Raw genomic sequence first — 23,423 nt, 5'->3', positions numbered from 1 at the left:
GGGAAGGGGATGGAAAGGGGTGAAGGGGATGGGAAGGGGGGGAAGGGGATGGGAAGGGGGGAAGGGGATGGGAAGGGGGAAGGTTTCATCATCTTGTGTATTTCGGGGATGGTGAATAATCTGGGGCCAAGGGGGGGGGGGAATTTGCGTGAGTTTATTGGAAAGGGGGAGGGAAAAGAGTTAGCAGTTGGAGAAGTTGGCGGTTGGGTTCGTTAGGATGTGGGTTTCCGCGACCTCAACTCCCGCAATCGTCCCGTTCCCCGATGTTCCTGTTTAAAGCTTCGTCTCTCTCTCTTTCCCCACAAAAAACACACGCACACGCATACATGTATACACACACACACTGTGTCGCACACCCCGAGGAAACTCTCAGTGAATACCTTCTCGCACCGTTACCAGCCCTCCCATTAACCCTTCGCCCACACTTCTCTCCCCCCCCCACACACACAAAAAACATCCCCCGGCATTTTTTTTCTCCTGGACTCCCACTCTCTGACTCTCAGCTGTTGTGTGGCCATCTCCGCTAAAACCGCGAACCCCCCCCCCTCCGCATCCCAGAGATGTTCACGGGTGGTATGCCGTACAAGGGCGTCCCGGGAGCACTGCTGGGGCATTTAATATCCATGGAGGGAAAGCGACCCGTGTTTCCCCCGGGTACGCCACCCGGGTTCAAAACCCTGGCGGAGCGGTGCTGGCACGCAGATCTCGCAGCGCGGCCGGGTTTTGAGGAGATCCTGACGACGCTGACGGCCCTACGTGCAGCGGAGGTGTCGCCGACGCCTGCGCTGTCGTACACTGCCATGACGCCGGAGCAGCGTCAGGCCGTCAAGGTACGGGAGCGCGAGGGTGCGGCGGCGTCGCTGCGGCGGCGGTTGTTGGAGGAGGCGAGTTCACGGCAGTCGGCGTCGGCGCCGCTGCCTCGGCTTCACCACCACTACCATGGGCGGAAAGGATCTGGATCTGGATCTGGGTACGTGGGAGGGGACTCGGCATGGTTTATGGTTAGGGGTTTTAGTGTTTTGGGGATTTAATCTTTAGGGTTTTAGTATTTAGGGTTTTAGTATTTAGGAGAACTTTGAGGTTATGTCTTAGGGCCGGCGGGTTGTGGTTGTGGGATCGGGATTTTAAATTTTTTTTAAATTTGTAAGAGTTTTTACTCTTCACTTTTTAAAAACTTTGCTCATCACGTCGAACGTCGTAAAAAGAGAAACGTCGACTCTTTTCTCCATTTCCGCTTACACGAGGAAACATGCGGACATGGGTGGTGGCCCGGTGCCATTACGTGGCGCGTACCGTGACCCGCTGCAGGGCGATACCCGCCGGGCTCGGCGAGGGAGGTGACCCCCCCTCCCGAACCCCCTACCGACAACCCTCCACATCCACCAACGGAGACGGGGCCAGCCACCCGCCTAAATGTCAGCGATCCCCTCGGTGCGGGGGTTCGAACCCGCGACGTGGCGGCAGTCGATCCCGAAGCAGGGCAGATGACCCGGTGGGCGCTGGGGAGGGGAGAGGGGTGTTTGACGGCTCGATGGTGGGGTAGGATTACTTGGTAGCTTTTGTTTGTTCCTAACTGCTGCTAGTTGGGCTTTGGTTTTTGTTGGCAATGGAGCTCCTGCCACCCTCCGGGCAGGTCTGTTGTATTTTTTGCCCTTGACGCTCAGATGCTGTTGACTTTGTGCTATTGACGCGGCTACTGCTACTGCTACTGCTACTGTGGCTGACATTGCTACTGCTACTGTGGCTGACATTGCTGCTGCTACTGCGGCTGACATTGCTACTGCTACTGCTACTGCTGCAGATCATCATGGTCGGCGGCCGCAACGTTTCGTTGTCCAACGCCATAACGTCCAAGTCCGTTGTGGTGAGTTAGTTGGTAGTTGGTAGTTCGTGGGCATGAGCTATCCAGCTTAGGCGTGAGTTTGGATGCGGTTTATGGTTTAGGGTTGGGGGCCCCCCACTCGTACTAGATCGCTTGGCCTGATTGTTTTGTTGCCTTTGTTTTGCGCTGGTTGCCGACCCGACCCACGTATCCTTGCCGTACAACCACTAACTGTATCTCCATTGTACGGTATTTTTTACGTGTCGCAGTTGGAGCCTATTTCGGAAACGAGATTCGAGGGTGATCCGGACGCGCCCGCGCAAGAAGCTGTCAGCTCCTAATCAAGCGCGCGCGCAACTTTCCCGGTGCCGGGACTCACCTTCCTCACCTTTACACTATGTTGCTTACATCACCAACATCCTAATTAGGAACCAGAAATTATGCATTTAATATGCCGTGGAAAGGAGGACGACGGACAGGCGCAGCTGCAACATCATGTTAATCAAAAGCAGCGGTTGCTGTACTGGTGACACTAAATAGCTGTGGCTGCAGCATTTGGATAGCAGCAGTTGTAGTAGCTGTAGAAGCAGCAGCAGCAGTAGCAGGAGTTTCCGCAAGCAGGAATTACGGCAACAGCCGCAGCTGTAGCAACAGCAACGTCATCGCGGCAGCCCACGTTCTTGCAGTTATCATCACCTCCATGTCAAAACACACACACACACACACGCTCTTACGTTATTACCCATTTCGCATTCATGCCGTTCATCGTACAGGTTGATAAAAAGAGGGATTGACGTCAAAGCACCTTTTTCTCTTGGGTCTAGGGTTTTAGGGTTTTAATGGGCGCCTTGGCGGTTTTATTATTTAGGGTTTTGCGCTGGCGCCGTTGGCGGCGTTGGCGATATGTGTGGGGTGTGTGTGTGTGTGTGTGTGCGTGGGGGGGGATTCCGGTAAGTTTAGGGATTAGGGGATTCATATACCGCTAATGCGGATTAGCACTAGCATCACAAGTGCCTGTGTGTGTGTGTGTGTGTTTGCGTCTCTTGGTGAGACGTCTTCAGTTTGCGCCGTACAAGGTTCACGGCAGCTTGCGTATCCTCTCCCGGCCCTTCACACGAGTGTCAGTGCGGTACGTCAGTGCGGTACGTCAGTGCGGTACGTCAGTGCGGTACGTCAGTGCGGTACGTCAGTGCGGTACGTCGTACAGACACACTGCGCTGCTGCAGCAATCTGCATCGACAACAGAGAATATAGTTGGATAGTGAAATCATTTTTTTAAGTTTTTATAGTTTACGATTGGGTTTTAGGATTTGCACAGAGCCAAAACTTTGCGAAATTGGGGTGCAGGAGCGCAACTCGCCACGCAGCATTGTTGCTTGTGGGGTTATATTCTTTTTGGTTGAGGGCTAGGGGGGAAAGGGGGTAGGTCGCCGGTCTTGTGTGTGTGGGGGGGGGGGATGAGGGGGTGAGGGGAGGGGAGGGGAGGGGAGGTGAGGTGGCCTCTGTGTATGAGTGTACGGTGCAGCTACGTTTGCATAATGCTGTTGTTACAGAGTAGGAGGCTTCTGGGCCACCCGAACTCATTGTCATTTCTTCGATGGCATATGGGGATGCATATGGGAGATCCCGGGATCGATACCCTTAAGGGTCAAAATACCTTCCGATGGCGGAAGGCTATGCGCCCCTAGTTGATGGACGGTGGTGACCTGGGATAAAGTTAACCTGCGAGTCGACCAGGAATGGAGTTGGGCCGCTGTCGACCCGGCAGATTCCGTTGGATGCTGGTGATGGGTGCGGTCCACCTGAGCGATCCACTGAGAAGTTGACTAGGGTGTCTGGATGAGGGTGCCCCGAATACCGGGGAAGGCCGGGTTTCGCAGGGTAGCTGCCACGGGCGAAGATACACCTCCCTGTTTCACACATCATATGGGGATGTCGAGTGATGTGTTGGGAGGTGGGGCAGGTGCACTCCTCACCACTCCTGTAGCGTCGTCTCACGGAACCGATGTTGTTGTTGTTGCGCTGTCAGTTGTTGGTCGTGTCGCTGGGCAAAGCAGCTGCGCAGCTACGACCGTGTGTGTGTATGTATGTGTGTGGGGGGGAGAAGGGGAGAGGGGGAAATCGCACCACTCAGCCCGCACTCCAGCGCTACAGCTGCTTACATGCTGCTACAGCTGCTTACATGCTGCTACAGCTGCTACAGCTGCTACAGCTGCTAACCCGAAAAAACCCGAGAGGAGCGGAATCCAGTCCCGGGTCTTAGCATTCATTCCCTCGCGCACCTGCGTCACCTGTTTTGTGTGTGTGTGTGTTTCTTTGCATTCGAGGACCCTTCGCGCCGGTCCGTTCTGTATGTCTATGTACGGCAGCAGAGTCCGTACATCGAAGGGACGAAGATGGGGAAGATTTTGTTTTTGTGGGATTTGAATCGGCATATTCCGTTCGCATGCCGAGCAAAGAGGGCTTCCCTTCCCGCATTTTCTTGTGGTTGCTGACTTTCCGTTGTTGGTTAGTGCCGTTATTGGCATTGTTCATGGTGGTTATTAATTCTGTTGGTGGCGGTGGATTTAGAGTGAACCTAGTGTGTACGGCACGTGTACTGCAGCTAGATCAGCCGAGGAGAGGTCGGGCGGGGGGGGTCGTGTGTGGGGAGATGGTGGATGGTGTCATCGTACCGCAAATCAGACATGCAGTTGTTGGTTTTTCTCTCTCTTTTCTCCGCCGTCTACCAGCCGTCAACTATGGGAGGGGGAGGTGGCGCGATGATGGGACTTTCATGGGCAGTTCTCGCAGTTCTGGGAGCCAGTACTTCGCCTTGGGTCGCTGTCGTACACCGCGTGTGTGTGTGTGTGTGTGTTTGCCCAACGTGTGTTTCCCCACCCCCTCTTCTTCCCCGGAGTTAAGTCGCTGCTGCGGGTGCGGCTGCTGCTATGTGTACGGGTACGGGTACGGATACGGGTACGACCTGTTGGTGACGTACGGCCATTTGCACGTGCGACCCACGGGTCCGGATTTTATAACAGTGATACCTGTTGACGTCTGACACACGTACTGCAGTACTGCGGGAACAAACTCAAATTGGGGTGTATTGACCTGTTCGCTTTTTTTGGCGCGCGCACACACAGACATGCATATGGGCGCACACACACGCACACACACACGCACGCACACACACACACACACACGCACACGCGCGCGCACACACACACACACACACACACACACACACACACACGCACACACAGAGGGGCGATGCGTACGCAGGGTCACGGGGGCAGATACACACATGCGCACACATTGTCGTGACCGAGCGAACGGCATATATTGCGGTGATGTGTGCACTCGCAAACAATACGCGGAGCGTGCCACCCAACACACCCAACACACCCAACACACAAATAAAACAACGGAATGAGAGTTTTCCTTGTACTGCGATCGCTTTTTGCGCATACGACGTTTTGGGATGAGAGCGTCGTACAGTGTTGTACATGTCGCTAAAAATAGGCTAGTGGTCGGTTGATGAATATCGCGCATTGGGAGGGGGGTGTGTTGCCGCACTCCTGCTCGCATTCATTCATACACGTGTAATAAGATGCAGTTTGGGCGCACGGTGGTGGGGGGAGAACCAAATTCTATGCGGCATTATTGATCGATCGGCATTGATGGCATGAATCGCCGCCGTACGCAGCTCAATCGATCAATGTACGACACGTCCTGCAAGACTCCCCCTGAGGGGATGCCGTGTGCATGTATACCAAATGTATGTCGTACTAGGGGTTTGCTGACTCCCGCAGTCCCCCGGTGATATGGTGACTAATAATAAGACACTGTGGGAGCGCATGGTTCGTACAGCGTACGACATCGCACGTCGTACAACACTCGTACGATACTAACGGCCGTCTCCTGGCGTCACATTTGTTTGTACTTACGTATCTATGTATGCATGTATGCGTGTATTCTTAAATGACGGTGTGTACGGCACTGGACGGCCCTGTAGCTATACACCCTGCGTGTATGTAAATAGCTGTTGGCCTTTTCCCAAACCCCGCTGTTGGGGTCGCCGTAGCTCCGATGAGGGAGCAGAGGTCTACCCCGAAAAACATCCGTGCGTCCGTGCGTCCGTCTGTCCGTCCGTCCGTCCGTGCGGACCGTGTCGGTGGCGAGGGCGCGTCCGTCCGTGTTCCGAGCGCCTCCTCCGGTGGCTCCCACAAGTGTCTCTCTTGCTTCGGTTTACTGATGGAAACCCCCCCTACAACTCAATACCATGTTGCGTAATGTTGTAATGGACACCGCAATGGTTTTTCAAAATGAGGGTTTTGTTGGTTCTATGGCGGGGTGGCGTTTGAGGTTTGCGTGGGAGAGGTTGGTTCATGTTTTACGACTTGTACGGCTCGTGTATATGTCCCCATGTAGAGGGTCTATATGACGACGCTGCAACGACTTGCCACGTCATGGCAGTGGGCTGCTACGGCCTAATGTTACGGAGCAATGCTGCCGTTACTACCCTGCTACTGCGACTGCGACTGCTACTGCTACTGCCCAATGTTGCCATACTGTTACCATACTGTTGCTGCTGGTGCTGCTGTTGGTGTTACTGTTACTACTAGTACTTGTTAATATTGTCTTTGGCGTGAAGCAGTGCTGCTGTTACTGTTGCGTTGCTGCCGCTGCACTAGTGGGTGGCGCCCGGCCGCGGACCCCCTCGTAGACCTCTCTTGCAGTTCGTGTGATGCCGAGTACTCGTATCGTCTGTGTGTGTATTTGTGTGCGTATGTGTGTATGTATGTGTGTATTTGTTACATATCGATTCGGGCCTGACACTGTCCAGGGGCACCTAACCGTAACCCAACGGGAATGGGCGACCACCGAAGCAGTCTCCGCCTTGTGTGTGTGTGTGTGTATGTGTGTGTATGCCAATTCGAGGGGGCCCGCAAATGCAGAGCGTGCGTTTGTATGTACATCCTTTGATGGGTACGGGTGATGCGTGTCCGTTTCCACATGACCGTGGATGGACGTGTCTCTTTGTATATGCGTATGTGTATGAGTGTGTACATGCACATTCGTACAGAACGCGTGGGAAAAAACACTGCAGCGGCGTGGGCAGTGGTTACGATGGCGATGGTACGGTGCGGTACAGAACGGTACGGCGCATGGCCATGATAATGACGGCAATGCTGCTGCTGCTGCATATGATGATGATGATGATGATGGCCGAGGGAAGAATTGTTGTTGAATGCTTGCGATGTGATGTGATGTAGGGAAGATGCTTGTCTCTGTATAGCAGTCGCATGTAGCGAGCAGCATCTTTGTGCTACTGATATGTCTTTAAAGCTAGGATTTGCACATGGATCGCCAAACTGTTTTTTTCGACAAAACGCTCGAGTGTGGTGAAAAAGTGTCTAGTGTTTCCCGTTTGCGTGTTTGCGTGTAAGTGTATATATCCGTGAGTAATTGTATGTTTGTATTGTTTGTATGCATTTGTATGCAATCTTGGCGTCGCTTTACGAACGATAAAACGGCATGAAAACGACTGAGCTGGGGTTTTGCGCAGGTGGTTTGTCTTGTTGGATGTGCGTCTCGAGGAAAATGATATGCTCGGGCACTTAAACAAGAATTTGGATTTTAACGCGTTGGGGGCTTTTTGCCTGCCTGTGTCAGATAGAGCCCTTTCGTGTAGATTGATTCGCCCGCGTCTTTGGTATAGCTTCTACCCATCAAATCGCTGCTGTTGGATTTCTCTTGGCATGGTTGGATTTGTATGTAGATTTATATGGTTGGTTTGTATGGGGGGAGAGAGGGGAAGGGTTGCGACTGTGGAGGCCTTTTCGAGTTACGAAGATCTTCGCGTCGTAGGGGTTGTTGGGGTGGTAGTGTGGCGGTGGGGAGGACGAGGAGGAGGAGGGTTGGAAGGGGATGTCAACGCGCTATGTAATGCACGTGTGTGTATGCGATGTACAAATGTTGCAGGGGGTAAGCACCCAAGCACGCAAGCACCGCGCGCGCGGGGGGTGTAGATGCGTTTATGCCCTGGGCCCGTTGTGTCTGTGGTGTGTTGATGCGGCCAACGCTTTCTGGTTAACAGTTGGACGTTACGTGTTGTCCTCTTGACAGTACTGATATGGTACTGATAGTGGACTGAGCATGGACCGTAATAGTAGTATTAGCAGCAGCAGTAGCAGAGACGTAAATACATACATACATGCATCGGATGGGGTGAATGGATTGGGGTGGGGAGAGCAGGGAAAGGGGGCCGCGGGTGAAGCTTTACCACCCTGTAACAATACACATACATGCATGCATACACGTAAGACATGCACAGCCGGAGTGTGGAACGATAGAAACATGTTCTGTTCATCGGACCGGGCCATTTAACCTCACATAGTTGTGAGAGGTCTATTCAGTACTATTACTACAACTACTACTACTACTGCTTCTGCTTCTGGTGCTGTAATTATATCAGCGCATACATGCATACACACGTCCGCATACATGCATACATACGTACATACGCACCAAGACTGCAGGACGGCGCGCGAAGGTTACCTAGGTAACCTTGCACAGCCGTACACACAAGGCCCCTTGGACAAAGAGGTTTGGATTGTCTACAGCACCTCCGAAACCAACCAACCAGGAGAGGATCTTTCGGGTATCTTTCAATATATCCTTCTCTCCGTTGGGGTCCCCGGGCCCGCCCGGGGCCCCCCCTCCCTGAGCCCCTCTTTCCCATCCCTCCCCCCAACCTCCCCCTGCCGCTCGCCCCTTTATGGCTGATTCTCCGCTGGCCCTTACGGGTTGGCGGGGTCTCGGTGGTGGAGCTCGATGTCATGTTTAGCTGCACCAGGAAGACCTCCTGTGATGGTTCTTTTGACGGAGACTACAGCAGGATCGGATTCCCTTGCTCTTCTGTCCACGGTTGGTACTGGGTTGGTGCTGGGTTGTGGTAAAATGGGTTGGTGCGGGTACTGGAGCTGTTGAGGGGGGAACGGAGAGGCTGGCGGAGGAGGGGGGAAAAGTGTGTGTGGAATGGGACAGCTGTCTTAAAGGGGGGCCCCGGCAGTAGAGCCAGCAGCTGCGGCTGCAGCTCCGCCAGGAGGGCATTTCCTGCGACAGCTCCAGAGCGTACATGCCAGGCCATGCGATTCCTTACGTACGTATCCGTACGTGCCTGAACTCCCTCATGGCCAGATTAGCTCGGAAGTGTAAACTTTGAGTGTTTGCTGCTGCGTGTGTTGTTCAGCTTTCGTAAAGCTGCGGGATTAAACAAAGCCAGTGCTAATGAGCATCTGGGTTTGTAAGTCACCGCGCGGTGGTGGCGCGACGTGGGCATGGGGTAGGGCAGAGCAAGGCGCCAACGGTGAGCAAAGAGTCGGTATTTGAGCCCTCTCTTATTAAAGGCTGCGCTCGCATTTTTCTCGTGTCTATCTCAAGATGAGGTGTAGATTTTCTGATCCCATGCTGTCTCCTACCGGTGTACCATCTCCTACAACCGCTTCCATCGCTGTATACGCCCAGCAACAATGATAAATAAAACCAGTTACCGGTTCGCAGCAGCAAGAGCAGCAGCAGCAGCAGCAGTACTGCATTTGCTAGGCTGGCTGATGGACCGGATGCATGGCCACAAATAGGACATCGGTTAAACAGGCGCCACTTTGATTATAGATCGGTTGCGGGCTGCCAATATAGTGTATGGGTTTGTTAGAGGCGCAACGTTGCAGGCGAGGTCCAACGGGGCTCCTTGTCTAATCAGGCGGCCAAGACCATGGCCAACCTGTGGAAACGCCGTGACAATGTCAGGAACTACAAGGCTGGATAGCAGGTCCTGGTCGCCACGGTGCTACTATACTGCGTTTCGTGTTTCATAGGGCGCATGGCTGGGTTTTGAGTGTTCACAGCACACGCTCCGAAGCTGAGTTTTGGAGCACATTACAAGCCTTGACAGTTTGACCAGTCCCACAAACCTCTTGAGTTTCAGATATATCCTTTAAATGAAGTAGAACGATTTAATTGATGAACGCTTAGGCTGAAGGAGACTTGTCATGGAAGCGAAATCCGTCGACGCGGACTTCATTTTTCGCATCTTTACGGTTTGTCAGCACGATATCCCAACTATAGTAATTGACGTTCGCCCACACAAAGAATTCAAACACAACCACATTGCCGGGGCATTTTGCGTCCGTCTCTCAAGCAACGGTCAAGTCCTTGCAGTACGTTAATTTGCTTCTGAGAAGCTGTATACCGGTCTCACAGGTTAAGGTGGACGCCCCGACCCGCAGGACTATAGCGCATCTTCGTACAACATCAAATGGGCGCAGGACTGTTGGTGAGTAGGCAACAAGAGGGACCTGAACATCGGAGGTTCAACTAGTGGGGGCGTCTTGTCCTCCACTCCAATGGGCTATCCACCCTTCTCCCTCGTCAGCTTACTCGTCAGCTTACTTGTCACATTTGCCACGATGACGCGCAGGTGGGGCCGCAACGTCCTTGTGTACGGCGAGGAGGGCCTCAAAAAGGACCATCCTGTCGTACGATTTTTATCGACTCAAGGGAAATGCCGGGCACTGCATTACTATAAGGATGGGTGGGTCTGACGTCTTAAGGGCGGTCAGAGAACACACAGCACACATACATACGTACACACATACGCATAGATCATGTGCGTTGCGGCTATCCGCAGCCGACGGCTGTGCCCAGCCCTAGCTGTTTTACATGCAGTGTGAGGCTCTGTGTTGTGTGTGTATATGTGTATATGTGTGTGTATGTGTGTGTATGTGCAGGGGGATAATAATGCCTGTGCGTGTCTCCGCATATGAGAGCTGATTGAGGCATCTGTCTGTCCGTCCGTCTGTCTGTTCGTCCGTCCAGAGAAAGTCGGAGGGGAAAAAGGGCCAAAACCGGTCTGCTGCAATTGTTCTCTAATCGCGCATTCTTAGATTACCAGGTTTACCGTTACTTACAGCCAACCTGCCAATCATTCATGCACGACCTTCATTAATAAGAATTACGAAATAAAAGATTGTCGTCATGTGTTTAAGGAATTATAAGTCGCCAACATGCTCCTCATCTTCAATTTTTCATCTGCGTTGGTTTTAGAATTGCTGTGCGCTGCATGTCCTGAGGACCTGTTGTGTTGTACGACAGGTACGGCGCTTTTGAACGGCGGTACCCCTCCTTGTGCACGCCCTCCGTGAAGGCAGCAAGCATCAAGAGGTGAGGCTACATGCGGGTATCTGTAGCCCGGCGAGATCAGTTGGTAGTTGGTCGTTGGCAGTTGGTAGAAGGTAGACCCAACTGCTGCCGAACCTCAACTGCCCAAACACGAACACGAGGCTCCTCATATGCCCCGCAAAGGAAGGGCGGCGTGCAGCTGAAACTGTTTGCCATTTTTGGTCGTACGATGTCGTGTCTTTAGCGTGTCGTACAATATCACTGTGGGGTGTCATGTGGGTCACCTAATGACATGCCGTACTGCGTGTCGTACCCCGTGTCGTATTTGTTGCAGATACCCCTCCCAAATCATTCCGGGCTTCCTCTATCTCGGGGACTGGGACAGTGCAACCGACTTCGAACGACTGGAGGAACTCAACATTCGCCGGTAAGTCGGATAGCCCAAAAAATACGCCTGCATGCCGTACAAAATACTGTCGTACAAGACCTGTACAAATCTAATACGGTCGTACTTCAAAAAATCATAATTTGCGTGTTTATTAACCTCCCCGCTCTCATATCCATCCTCCCACCCCACTTCCCAAACCTCCCGAACCCCCGACCCCGCCCAACCCGCATCCACGTCAATCGCAATACACACACGTGTCAGCATCTTGACCATCCACAATCACCCAGAGCGACTGCGGCCCCCCGCCAACATCCGCCACCTGAGACAACAGCTCCCCGATGTGGAAGACGCCAACATTTCGGAGCTATTCTCTCAGGCGTACGACTTCATGGACGAGGGTCGAGAACGGGGGCAAGGTGGGGGGGCCTGGCGGGGGCTTGGGTTTGGGTTTGGGTTTGGGCGCGCATGTATGTATGTTGTTACAGGGTGATATAGCTTCACCAGCGGCCCCCTTTCCCTTGGAGGCAGTTCCCTGCTCTCCCCTGCGAGAGGGGCACCCTAATCCGTTCACCCCATCCGACTTCAGAATGTATTCGTTGGGTTCAGCAACTCACCACCAGCATCCAACCAAACCTAGCGGATCAACGGCGCCACAACTTCGTTTCTGGTCAGCTCGTAAATTTCTATAATCACGTCCTACACCGTCCGCAAGATGGGGGACCACCTCCCATTTCAACACCTCTCACACACCGAGGGGTCGGCAGGCGGATTTGAACCCGGACACTCCGAGAGCAGAAGTCAGGCCTTAACCTCTGCCAGCCACCTGCCTGCGCATGTATGTATGTATGTGTATCCGTGGCCGCTCTCCGTGCTTACCTCCGGCCGCGTCCCTTTCCCCTCTGCCTCCACCTGTCTGTCTGTCTGTCTGTCCGGCCCTGTCACACCCGCACAACACTCGTAACCATGTGCTTCACAGCTACACACGCACCCCGTCTCATTACCCCTTTCCCCCTCGTTTTCCCCGCCGACATGTGCGTACATGTATACACGCATACATACATACTTACGTATATACATACGTACATACAAACATACATACAGCCGTGTTGGTTCATTGCGGAGCGGGGGTGAGTCGCAGCGCCACCTTGGTCGTCATGTACCTAATGCGACGTAACGCCTGGTCAGCCCAGAGAGCCAAAGACTTGGTTTCGGAGCGGAGAAGTGTGGTGGCGCTGAACGACGGGTTCTGGTTGACGCTGTGCGCTTTGGAGCCTTCCTTGGGGATTGCTGAGAGGTGGGTGGTTGGACGGGAGGGAATGGATTCCTGGTTCTTCTGTAGTGTTTTTATATGTATGTGCATGTGTCGGGAGGTGAAGGAGGGTTTTCGAGAGTTTCCTGTGTTCGTTTGTTTGTCCATTTGTTTGTTTTTCTGTTGGTTTGTTCGTTTGTTTGTATTTCTGTGGAGCTGGTACGGGTGCAGCTGTTCTGGTCTCTCGTTTGGACGCCAAAGTTCCCTTTCCTCACAAGTGACGGCAACGACTATAATCCGTAACGTTCCTGTTTCATTTCCCAAATCCAAGTCTCAACCACCAACCACCGCAACCCACCAACCGACGTATCATCTTCGCTCGCAGGAGTGACCCAACCGCTACCGCCGGCTTCAGAGGAGCCGACGCTCCGGAACCACAACAGCTAAAGGTGCAGCTGAGTAAGGACGCAGCGGGTGGCAAGGTGCCGGTCAGAATGTTGACCACCAGGGAAGTGCGGGAGGAGACGGGCGCCACCGGGGGAGGCGGGGACGGGGGTACTGCGGCGGCGGGTGTAAAGCGGCGCGGCGAGGGGGGCCCGGAGGGAGAGGAGGCCAACGGCGGCGGCGGCGGCGGCGGGGTAAAGCGGAGTCGGCTGGACGGCGGCGAGGGCACGATGCCTGGTGAGTATGTATGTACGTATGTATGTAGGGGAGGGGGCAGGCGGTGGCGGATGCATGGACGGGTCGTTCCGGCGTGTCTCGCTGGATTGGGGCTTCTGGTGTGCATCGACTGTAGATATAGACGAATGTGGCTCGACGATGTAGATGTGGCTGTTAAGGGTGAGGGGGGAAGTGGACTACGAGCAGCTACACGATCTGGAAGCGACGGGTGAGTCAGCCCGTAGGGTAGGGCCAAAGGCCAGAGGCGAGGCCTGTCGCCCTACCCTACGGGCTAGGCCAAAGCCTGTTTTTGTTTTAGAAGTCGTCATCCGTTCAGTAATGTTTTTGTCTGTTCCTCACTTGTGGATGTTGGGGATCGATCGATCATTACAGCCCTGGCCGGCAAGACCACCCCTTTTGCTACTTTCCCTAGTTTCGCCCTCTCATCCGCCCGCACTCTCGCCCCCTCCCTCCCCGCCACTCCGCTTGTTAGCTTCGTCCCTCGATGGTGGCGGAGGCGGAGGCGGCTTCCGCTTGTCCTTTGCAGTTCGCAAACCCGAGGGCCTTATGGGCCGACTGGATGTGGGCCCTATGCGCCCCACTCAGCGGCTAGTTCTAGGTCGCTCCACAGATTGCGATGTGGTTTTGGAGCATCCCTCCATTAGCCGACATCATGCGGCGCTCAGTGTGGATCGAACCGGGGCGGTGTTCGTCACGGACTTGCAGTCCGGTGAGCTACATGGCAGTTGAGGATTCCAGGGGGGTTTGGGAAGGGGGAATTGATTGTATTTAATTTTTTTATATTTTTTATTATATATTTTTTATTTATATTTATATATATGAGTAGTATATATATAGTTATTTTATAATTTATTTTATATAGTTTTTGGGTATTACATGTTGTTTGAAGGTCTGCCAAAACAACCGCCGAGGCCGTTGAGGCTGTTGTTGAGAGGTCGGGCAGCATCCCACCCCATCTACCCAGCAACTCACCATCCTGCACATGTACTGTCGTAACGTTTAAATAATACCCCCCGTGCACGTGAAATCGTTCCTTTTTATTATTACATCCTTCATCTGTACGCCCTTCATCACCGACGCACCTCTCCGCACCTCTCTGCCCTTTCTCTGCATCCCCCTCCTCAACCGGTCCTCCTCCCTTTCCTCTCCCCCCCCGCCCAATGCTCTGCCGTGTCGGTCGTACACCTGCTGCGGCCGCGCTTTGGTCAATCGTCCTCGTCCTCATCGATATCACCGTTGTGTCTCTCACGCTTTGGTCAATCATCCTCGTCATCGCCTCACGGGCCCACCTGTCCTCGGGCATCATCATCATCGTTTTCGACGTGTCGGGAAATACGGCACCAGGTCACGGCACCAAGGTGGCTGATGTGTGGATAAAGCCCAACGCCCCGCGCCAACTGCAAACCGGGCAGGCAATGGGTTTCGGAGCCAGTACACGGTCTTACAAGTTGTTATCCGTAGCGAAGGCCTGACGGGCAGACGCAACCGAATTGGTCAACTGGCCGATTGAACAACCAAGCGCGTAAATGTACTCATGTATACGGCTCCCTCCCTCGCCCCCCACTCCGTAACATCACTACAGACGAACTGACGACCGCAGCGAAGGGCATAACCCAACCCACTGCCAGCCAGCACTCACAGCCGCTCACACTTCGCGTCGCTTCATCTCTCACATCTGCCGGCACGCTTATTTCACTTGAGGCACGAACAAGCAAAAGCGAACCGAGTAACAGCGAACCAGCTCCCTGCTGATCTCGTCCTACACTTGACCTCCTGGCTTGGCTATCGATACTGGCCACAACCTCTTTATTACAGCAAAACCCAGCCAAGACACTCCTCTAAAAACACCCATCCCCCATTTGTTAGAAACACCGTAGTGATAGGGCCATCCAATTCCACTTAATGTTCCAGTTCGAATCCTTAAGACGAGCACGTGACGCAGAGCTTAGCGGCCCAGCCCGGCGGCCGTCCGTCGTACACAGGCAAACTGCACGACACGCCTGGCTCGGCGGCGGTACCGGAGGCCGCTTCAGGGCCCGCTGGCGGCGCCGCCGCCGCACCGGGTGCCGCCGCCGCCGCTGCCGCCGCCGCAACGGTACCGGTCTTGGCGTCCACGTTTCGTAGCAGCTCCGAAACGTCCTCATCGCTGAATGGATTACGCAATAGCGCATATACCCTGCACAGGCCGTGAGGGACAGTACGACATGCAGTACAAGACACGATTTGTAATTCCCGCACCGCTTTAGCACAAGTAGCTTAAAGAAGCGGGGAGGACAAGAAGCAGGACAGAACAGGCGTCGCCACACTTGCTTGTACAGGTTAAGAGATGTTACCAGCACACGTCCTCCCTCCTTGGGAAAAAAACGACCAGACTTGACCTCCAAACCTCAAGACTCGCTCTACGATACTGTCTAAAATTATAACCCTACGCAACGCCCTGCCTTCGCATATACAGACAAACAGGCAAACACGCACCTGGTCACCTCCGAAAAGTCGCCCTTCTCCGCCTTTTCGATAGCTTGCTGGGCAATCCAATTCCGCAAGATAAAGCGCGGGTTTGTTGCGTTCATAACCGCCGGCCGCATCCCAGCATCGAGCCGGCCGGCTGCCATGGCGCGCTGGAGGCGGGCGCCGTACGACGCCAGCCAGGCTGCCCACCGCTCCCGGTCGCGGAGCCGTTTGTCCTCGTCATTTTGCTTGGCCAATTGCTCGGAGCGCTTGAGCCTCGCCATCTCGGCGTTCAGCATCTGGACACAATAGCGGATAGTACGAGTTTTACGGGAAGTTTTACGGGAAGTTTTACGGGAAGTTTTACGGGAATGAAGGAGGTGAAAGTGTCCACATTCAGCGACCCCCCACGCACCTGCGGTGTAAGGCCCATTTGGTGCAGCAGCTCAGGGTTCTTCCCCGCCAACATCGCCAACATCTGCAGGTTGTTGGCAGGTATGCGCGGCCCCGCGGCAGCCGCCAGCGTCGCTGCATCGGCGACCTGTCATATCCGTCCGTACAAGTCGTACAGGTCGGTGTCGAAGGTGACAAAAGCAACAGCAGCAACCACACTGACAATGGCAGTGGGCAACGATATGTCGTAACGAAGGTGGAGAAAGCAATAACAGACAACATGCCTACTGGGACGGGCAGCGTGTTACCGTACACAGTTACCGTACACGTTACCGTACACAGTACTGCAGCCCACTCCCGATGGTCAGGCACCGGTGCCGCGCATGTGCCTGCGCTGCTCTGTACGGCAACGGTTGTGTCGTACCTGTGTCAGGATGTAGTCCAGCACACCGCCCGCCTCCACCACCGCGGTCGATGAGGGTTCGGCTCCAGGGGGCGGTACGGGGAAGCGACTGAGGCACCTGGAAAGGGGGAAAGGAAAGGAGAAGTCGGAAAAGAAACAGACCAGCCATCCGTACAACACGAAGGTATGCGAGGAGACCAGAACGTAAGAAAAAGATGCCGTCTAATGCATCAGAAGGCAGAAGGCCCTGGCAAAACCAGCTCTCCGCATCCAATTCCAAATCTAACAACGGAAAACGGTCCCTATTTACTAATAGTTACACCTCGCAGTGGAACAGACAGACAGACAGACAAAAGAGCAAACCTCTTGCCCAACCCCGCAAGTCACCTCGGCCCTGTGCTTGCCTAAAGGTGTTGGTGAAGTCTGCGCCCGTCTCCTCCATCACCGTCAGGAGCTCCGAAACCAGCATCTCGTCCTCACCCGCGTCCGCATCGATATCTCCAACATCTCCAATACCAGCAGCACCAGCAGCAGCGCCGGAGCCTTGCAGCGCACCTGCCATCTCCCCTTCCAGGCCCTCCCTTGGTGTCGCCAGTCCCAACTTGCGCCGCATGAGGCCCAGATAGGTCCTGTTGCAGGTAGTGGAGTAGGGGAGAGATGGAGTGCACGCGGATGGGGCCACAGGAGAGGCGAGGCGAGCCGTATGAAACATGCGCGGGGTGCGGATTCGACAGCAGACACGCGAGAACTGCGACACGGGGGATATTCCTTTCCCAAACACGGTTACGTCGCGGTTAGGTACGGTTAGGCACGGTTACGTCACGGTTAGGCACGGTTAAGGAGGAAAACCCCGAAACGCAGTGTACGAGAATTATTAGATGATGTACAAAGTTTTGAGAAACAAGGGGCTGTAGCTTGCAAGCAGCGGCAATTTTGAATTGAAGCAAAAGGAAAAGCGCTGACGTCAGCAAGTTACCGAGAGCCCCCGAGTTGGAGGGAGGGGGACGGAAGCAAGAGGGGTTGCAGAGGGGGGAGGAAATACGACATGCCCGTCTTCGCTGCACGCATGCACACATCGCTACCGTTCGTAAAATTACTTGAAATTCATGAGGTCTATGAAATGGCCAATGACACATTCAAGCGCGTACGACAAGCCGTACGCCGTACCATCGTACCCCAACGGACCTGCGGTACACGGGGTCGAAGGTCTCTGCCACAGCCCGCTTGCCCCTGGCCTCGGGAAGCACCGTACGAATGGCCTCAGCGAGCTTCTCACAGTTCCACCTGGTTTGGAGGCCGCCGTGGGAGGGGGGAGAGGCGGGGATGTTGTTGGGGGGGGGCGAAAGAGAGTATGTCCATGTGTGCGTGTGTGTGTTTTACGGAAGGTGGGATTTGGGAATGTCATGCAAGAGAATGTGAATTCAGCTCCCTCCCCCCTCCCTCCCCTCCCCCCTTCCCCTCCCCCTCCCTCCAGCCTCCATTATCTTCCCACCTGCAAATGTCCGGCTGGCTCTTGTAGTCGTAACGGCCGCTGTCGTCGGAGCCGTTGCAAATGTGGTCCGGGTCGTAGCGGTCCAGGAAACCTGAAGCGAGGAGGGAGGTGTGGATGAAAAAACACAGAGTGGTGGTGGCGGCGGCGGTGGTGGTGGTGGCGGTGTGTGGGGGGAGCCAGCAGTATATGCGAATAAGCCAGCAGTAGCAGTAGCAGTAGCAGCAGCAGTAGCAGAAGGTACTAGACATAGAGTAAAGAATAGAGGAAAGGAACGGGAAGAAGACGCGACTCAGAAGATCGAGGTGGCGCGGGTCGGGGTGGCTGGCGGGCCCTCTCCCAACCACCTACCGGGATATTCCACCCCCCTGTCGTACCATTCCCATCTCCCCACAACAGCATCCCTCCGAGCCGTCCACAGGGCCCGGGGCCACTCAACACATACATACGTACATACATACAAACACTGCGTGTGCGCAGTTCTTCCCAAGCTCCCCTAAACCCACCGAAAGGTCCGTAATCCAGTGTCACTCCCACTACGCTCATGTTGTCGGTGTTGAGCACCCCGTGACACCAGCCCACGCACTGCCAGGCGGCGACAAGTGAGGCAGTGCGGCGGGTCACCTGTTCGGGGGCAGATCCGGGGGGGGGGGGTGTTGAACGGGGGTGGTAGGGACGGATGTGAGCGAGGAGCGACGAGGGGGGAATCTGATGGAGATACCCACGGCGGTGGTGGGGGCATCGTTGGCATCGTGCATAATGCTTTATAAGGTTCAGCTAATATGTTAATTAGATCTTTGACAAGGGCAAAAAGCAAATCACGTATTAGTACTTTTTTTATAATACAGCTAATGCTGAATCGGTTGTGGATAGGACAGGGCTGGAGTTGCGTCGGATGCTCGTCCACTACCTCTTGCCTTATATCTTGATTTCTGTATGGCTCCCAGTAATCCGTGGTGGAGGCCTCTTGCATCCCAACCCACCAGCCAACCAACGAATTAAAACCACTAACCAACCAACCAACTGCCGCACCTCTATCAGCCAGTCCAGGTACATGGCTTGCAGCCGGGCCTCCACCTCCAGGCCCCCCTCTGGCGGCCAGGGCGCACCGCCGCTGCCATCAGAGGCCACCCCCACCCCCGCGGAGATGGCGTCACCCTGATGGGAGGCCCATATGTCGGGGAAGTATGTACGGATGGTGTGGTGCAGCAAGGTGGGCAGCATGGCCACCTCCTGACCCGCAGATGAGCCTCGGCGACCTGGAGTTTGAGATAGGTGTGTAGAGGGAAGGTGAAAGGAGGAAGGGTGATGCGTGTTCGGTACGTGTACGCCGTGTGTGCACGACAAGTTCGACATGTAGCATGTTAGGAGTGTTGTAGTAAGTCAGCGTTACCCATTGGCACTAATGAGTTCTAGTCAGCCGCAGGCGAGGCAGAGCCAAGGGATGTGACATCCCTTGGCTTCGTGACAGTCACGAAAAGACAGTGGTGACGGTGGTGGTGAAAATTAAAGCAAGTTTTAACCATAAAAGGTATCTTTGTAATTTAAGTTTTAAAATGGATGAAGTCATTCAGAAACGTATGGTAAAGCTTGAGAACGAAGCTTGAGAAACGTATGTCAAAGCTTGAGACAAAGAAAGAGACACCGCGAAAATACGAAAAGAATTGTTGAAAAGAGAAGAGATTAAAAAAGGAATTAAAAGGAAAAGGAAAAATAAAGGAAACGAGAAAAGGCAAATGGAATAACCTGACAGAATGTGTGCGCGCAACGAAAGCAATGAAAAATATATATTTTCACAAAACAGTTGGTTGCCTCGCAGAGGACCCGTCGGGTGGCCCAGCCGCCCACTCAGGCATGCGATCCGTCTGCCGCCCGCAGCTATCCGTTTTCGCTGCTCAGGTTACTGCCTCACGCGGTCCCAGATTAATCATCAACCACGACCATCCCCCATCAGGGAGACGCCGTTGTCGACTGTAGGCTCAGAGCGGACACGCCATCGACGCAGAAGAACTGGACCGACGGTATCATGCGGAACTTCCAACTATCAGCCCCCGCTCGGGTGACAGGGAGACGCGACACTCCCCGGCATGATTCGAACCCCTGACCTTGACTTTACGCCAAGGTACAGGCTTAGTGGACATGTTATGAAGTGCATATTATAATTATATATACTAAGGAATGGTATACTAAGAAATGGTCCGAAACGTCGCGAAATCTCGGTAAAGCAGAATCATGCAACATGCATTCTGAGCTGGCGAAGAAAACAGTGGCTTACGACCGCCGAGCGTTGCTGAGTTCTGGAGCGGGTTAGCTCTCCTACGTTTCGGTGCTTTATTTGCTTCTGAATCCCTGCTTTGTGTATATTACGGCCCCAGTGGGGCAGTGGTGTGCATGCCGTGTAACGGAGTGTTTGCAGAAAAGCCATCTCGTTCAGTTTCGTGAGGTGTTTCGTGATGTGTGCCGCGTTAAGCCATACCATATGCTGCACATGCACATAACATTGTCCCAAATTGGACAGTACATGTGTCGTACTATGCATACCACCTGTAAAGGCATCTACGGGCTTGAAGATCTCGAACGACCCGAATCGCAAAAAGGTTGGCGCGATACGTGTGATGATCGTTGCCTTCTCCAGAATGGCGTTACCGTCATAAAACACGTCACGCACGACTCGGGTGTCTGACGTAACGCACGTGCCGGCCCGTGTGGTTGGCACTCCCTGCAGTCGGTTATGGCCCGGTAAATGGAGATGAACAAAATAATTCAACAAAATTCGAAAGTGGAAGTCGTTAGCAGCGCTTAGTTTTTTGATGTCCACAAGACAGTACTGTCGTGTACTGTACGACTAATCGTACAACATAATTTTCATGCACATATCATTTTTTCACGTTGAAGTTGAAGCAGTTACCATGAGTCACACGAGGATAAACCCACAGCCAATACGGGGAATACATGACGGAAAGCATCAACCCAGACACGTGACCAGCAATTTCCGGTCTAGATCCGAAACGAGTAAAGGACAGCCCTTCTCCCTTTCTCCCCCCGTCCTTCCCTCCCCCTCTCTCTCTCTTCCCTCCCGTTCCCTGCCACCGCACCAGATGATACATGGCCTCGCTACAAAGGAACTCTCGAAGGGAGGAACGGAGAACCTTGCGACCATCGGCCTGGGCAGGAAGGGGGGCAGGAAGGGGGGCAGGAAGGGGGGCAGGAAGGGGGGCAGGAAGGGGGCCGGCTTATGAAGATCCGGAAAAGGAAAGCATGCAGAATCTTGTTAGGGCATTCAGGCTTTTTGTCGGCCGAGGCTTTCTTCGGAAAGGCTTCCCGCCTCCAGGGAGATGTGGGGTACGACATCATTGAAGGTGCCGACGAGTAGAAACCAACTCAACGGTTGAAAGTGTTTCTGCTAAAAGATAGAGCAAGAGACACAAAGTGAGATGCACAGCGAGGCGTAGATAGATATTAGATACTTAGGTAAGAGATGGAGCCCCAGTTTCGGATTCTGACCATGATATGGACTCTGACTCCAGGTTTAGAGGAAACAATAAAAAGTCCGACAAAGCGAGGCATTGAGGCACGGGGCATCCCATGGAAAGAAGTGGATTTCAATCAACAATGGGGAATCCGTGTGGGGCAGCGCCTGCCGGCCCCGTGCCAGTCCCCTAGGCCCACGCGTGCCACAAAACACATAGTCATCGTACAACTGCCCTACCTGTCGGCTGTACGGCGTCTTCCCGGCGCCCTTGAACTGCAGCTCCCACCGCTCGCCACGACTATTCACCACCTGCAGTTGTACGGCACCGGTAATGCCGTGTACGGCAAACGGAGGGCATCACATACAACTCAAGGATAAGAGTATTATACCAGTGCTTGGTATGCATATCTCCAACCACCTCTCCCCTCCCTCCGCACACAGCAAATGTACATCGGACAACAAATGTACGACAGCGTACGACATATACGGCATATGCGTTCAGGAATGAATTCATTAACATCCTCTCACTCACCTCCCCCAGGTACATGGCCGCTCCATCCCCCAGCTGCCCACTGAAGTAGCCGAACTGGTGGCCGCAGTAGCAGTGCGCGGCGGCTTCAGCCCCAGGCAGTAGCTTGTTCCCACAGAAGTACTCGGCAAAGTCGGGCCGGTCGATCTGGGTCAGGTCAAAACAATGTGTGTGTGGGGGGGGAGAGAGGGAGGGGCCCGACAGGTCTAGCTCATGGAGGCGGCGGCCCAGAGCTTCACCAGGGAAGCAAGTATGAAATAAATTGCGCAAAGTTCCCTTTATAAAGCAAGGGTTTGTTATTAGGGTTTGTTATTAAAGCAAGGATAAGGCCAGCAGCAACGCAGGACAGCTAAGCGTCTCGCGTGTCCACACGGTTTCTGTTATCATTTAACAAGTAATTCATCAGTCGGGGTAAATCGCGAGGGTGACCCATGGGTCATCCACTGCGGAATAACCTGTCCGTCCCGCCAATCAAGGGAAGTTAAATATACAGCATGGTCCCCTCTCCCTTTCCGTCATCAAGCTCTTCCTGGCCGAGGCCTCCCTGGTCGCTATCTCGAAGGGGACCATGCGGCGAAGAAAGCAATCGCACCGTCATCCACGGCGGGGGAGCTGCCCTCAGGGCCGTCCGCAAGAGATACTAACCGCAAGAGATACTAACCGCAAGAGATACTAACCGCTTTTCGCAGGGCTTAGGGTTTGTCGCCGGCACTCCACTTTTTCTAAATTTCTGAAGGTGCCTAAGGTAGGTGAAACAAAATGTTTGACTTCCGTTGAAAGTTTATACCCAGTTTACACCCAGTTTATTACTCTAGGGTATTAGGCCCAAAACGAAAAAAAACACTGCAACCCACAAACCACTGGACGTGCATGTGTGCACAAGCAGAGAGAAGTAAGCAAGCCATCCGGCCAGAGCGAAAAGCAATAAGCGAAAGGCCCGCTTGCCCCCAAGACCAGCCTGCTTAAGTCACCAAGCCCAGACCCCGCCGGGCTCCCTTCCCCTCGTGGCCTACTGCTCAGCCCTCTTATGACCAGCCCAGCTGAGGACGCGGTAGCGATACTTGAGCTTTAGCACCCTGAAGTTTCAAAAGGGTTTTGAAATTCACCTCGGCAGGATCCACATCCAGCAAAGCTAGAGCCTCGGGGGAAGCGACCACTAGCTGGGGGTTGGAGACGGGGGTGGGATCGACCCGGGAGAAACAGGCGCCTTCCACTTGGCGCACCGGGCCGCCTTTGATAGGGTCCAGGGGCAGAGCCCGCAACGTCAGGTTGTCAAAGTTGAGATGCTCCAATTTGCGATGGGATGCCCGAGCAGCTGCCTTTTGTTGCTGCATTTCGTTCTCCATATTGGCTGTTGTATCTTGAACGGCTGGCAGCGTATGGG

The 23,423-nt window shown here is 54.0% G+C and overlaps 3 protein-coding genes across 3 annotated transcripts in view; 2 read left to right on the top strand and 1 right to left on the bottom strand.

Moving 5' to 3' along the window:
- The window catches only part of VOLCADRAFT_95094 (uncharacterized protein), a gene marked incomplete at both ends in the record, with an annotated part of 4,324 nt that extends 2,052 nt beyond the window's left edge, over positions 1-2,272 (top strand). Inside the window, 3 exons of the mRNA XM_002954261.1 lie at positions 561-830; positions 1,392-1,492; positions 2,092-2,272. Of these exons, the coding sequence (XP_002954307.1) occupies positions 561-830; positions 1,392-1,492; positions 2,092-2,272 (552 nt within the window). The remainder of the gene's footprint in view (positions 1-560; positions 831-1,391; positions 1,493-2,091) is intronic.
- Positions 2,273-9,858: 7,586 nt separating this feature from the next.
- On the top strand, positions 9,859-14,777 carry mkp5 (MAP kinase phosphatase 5; the record flags this gene model as incomplete). The annotated part of the gene is made up of 10 exons (XM_002954260.1): positions 9,859-10,026; positions 10,096-10,142; positions 10,287-10,400; positions 10,961-11,029; positions 11,322-11,414; positions 11,637-11,791; positions 12,561-12,669; positions 13,010-13,305; positions 13,778-14,014; positions 14,650-14,777. 10 exons carry the CDS (start codon positions 9,859-9,861, stop codon positions 14,775-14,777), a joined length of 1,416 nt encoding a protein of 471 aa, XP_002954306.1.
- On the bottom strand, positions 14,737-23,385 carry VOLCADRAFT_106324 (uncharacterized protein; the record flags this gene model as incomplete). The annotated part of the gene is made up of 16 exons (XM_002954192.1): positions 14,737-15,481; positions 15,781-16,052; positions 16,169-16,231; positions 16,571-16,632; positions 16,937-17,056; positions 17,105-17,178; positions 17,735-17,833; positions 18,042-18,132; positions 18,545-18,662; positions 19,071-19,297; positions 20,583-20,757; positions 21,134-21,202; positions 21,748-21,819; positions 22,043-22,186; positions 23,146-23,199; positions 23,263-23,385. The coding sequence occupies 16 exons, from the start codon at positions 23,383-23,385 to the stop codon at positions 15,226-15,228; spliced, it is 2,019 nt and encodes a 672-aa protein (XP_002954238.1). The 3' UTR covers positions 14,737-15,225.
- Between the last annotated feature and the right edge of the window lie 38 nt (positions 23,386-23,423).

The sequence above is a fragment of the Volvox carteri genome (genome assembly GCF_000143455.1).
Source record: "Volvox carteri f. nagariensis unplaced genomic scaffold VOLCAscaffold_41, whole genome shotgun sequence".
Taxonomy (NCBI): Eukaryota; Viridiplantae; Chlorophyta; class Chlorophyceae; order Chlamydomonadales; family Volvocaceae; genus Volvox; species Volvox carteri.
This window is presented reverse-complemented; position numbering and strand designations above follow the sequence as displayed.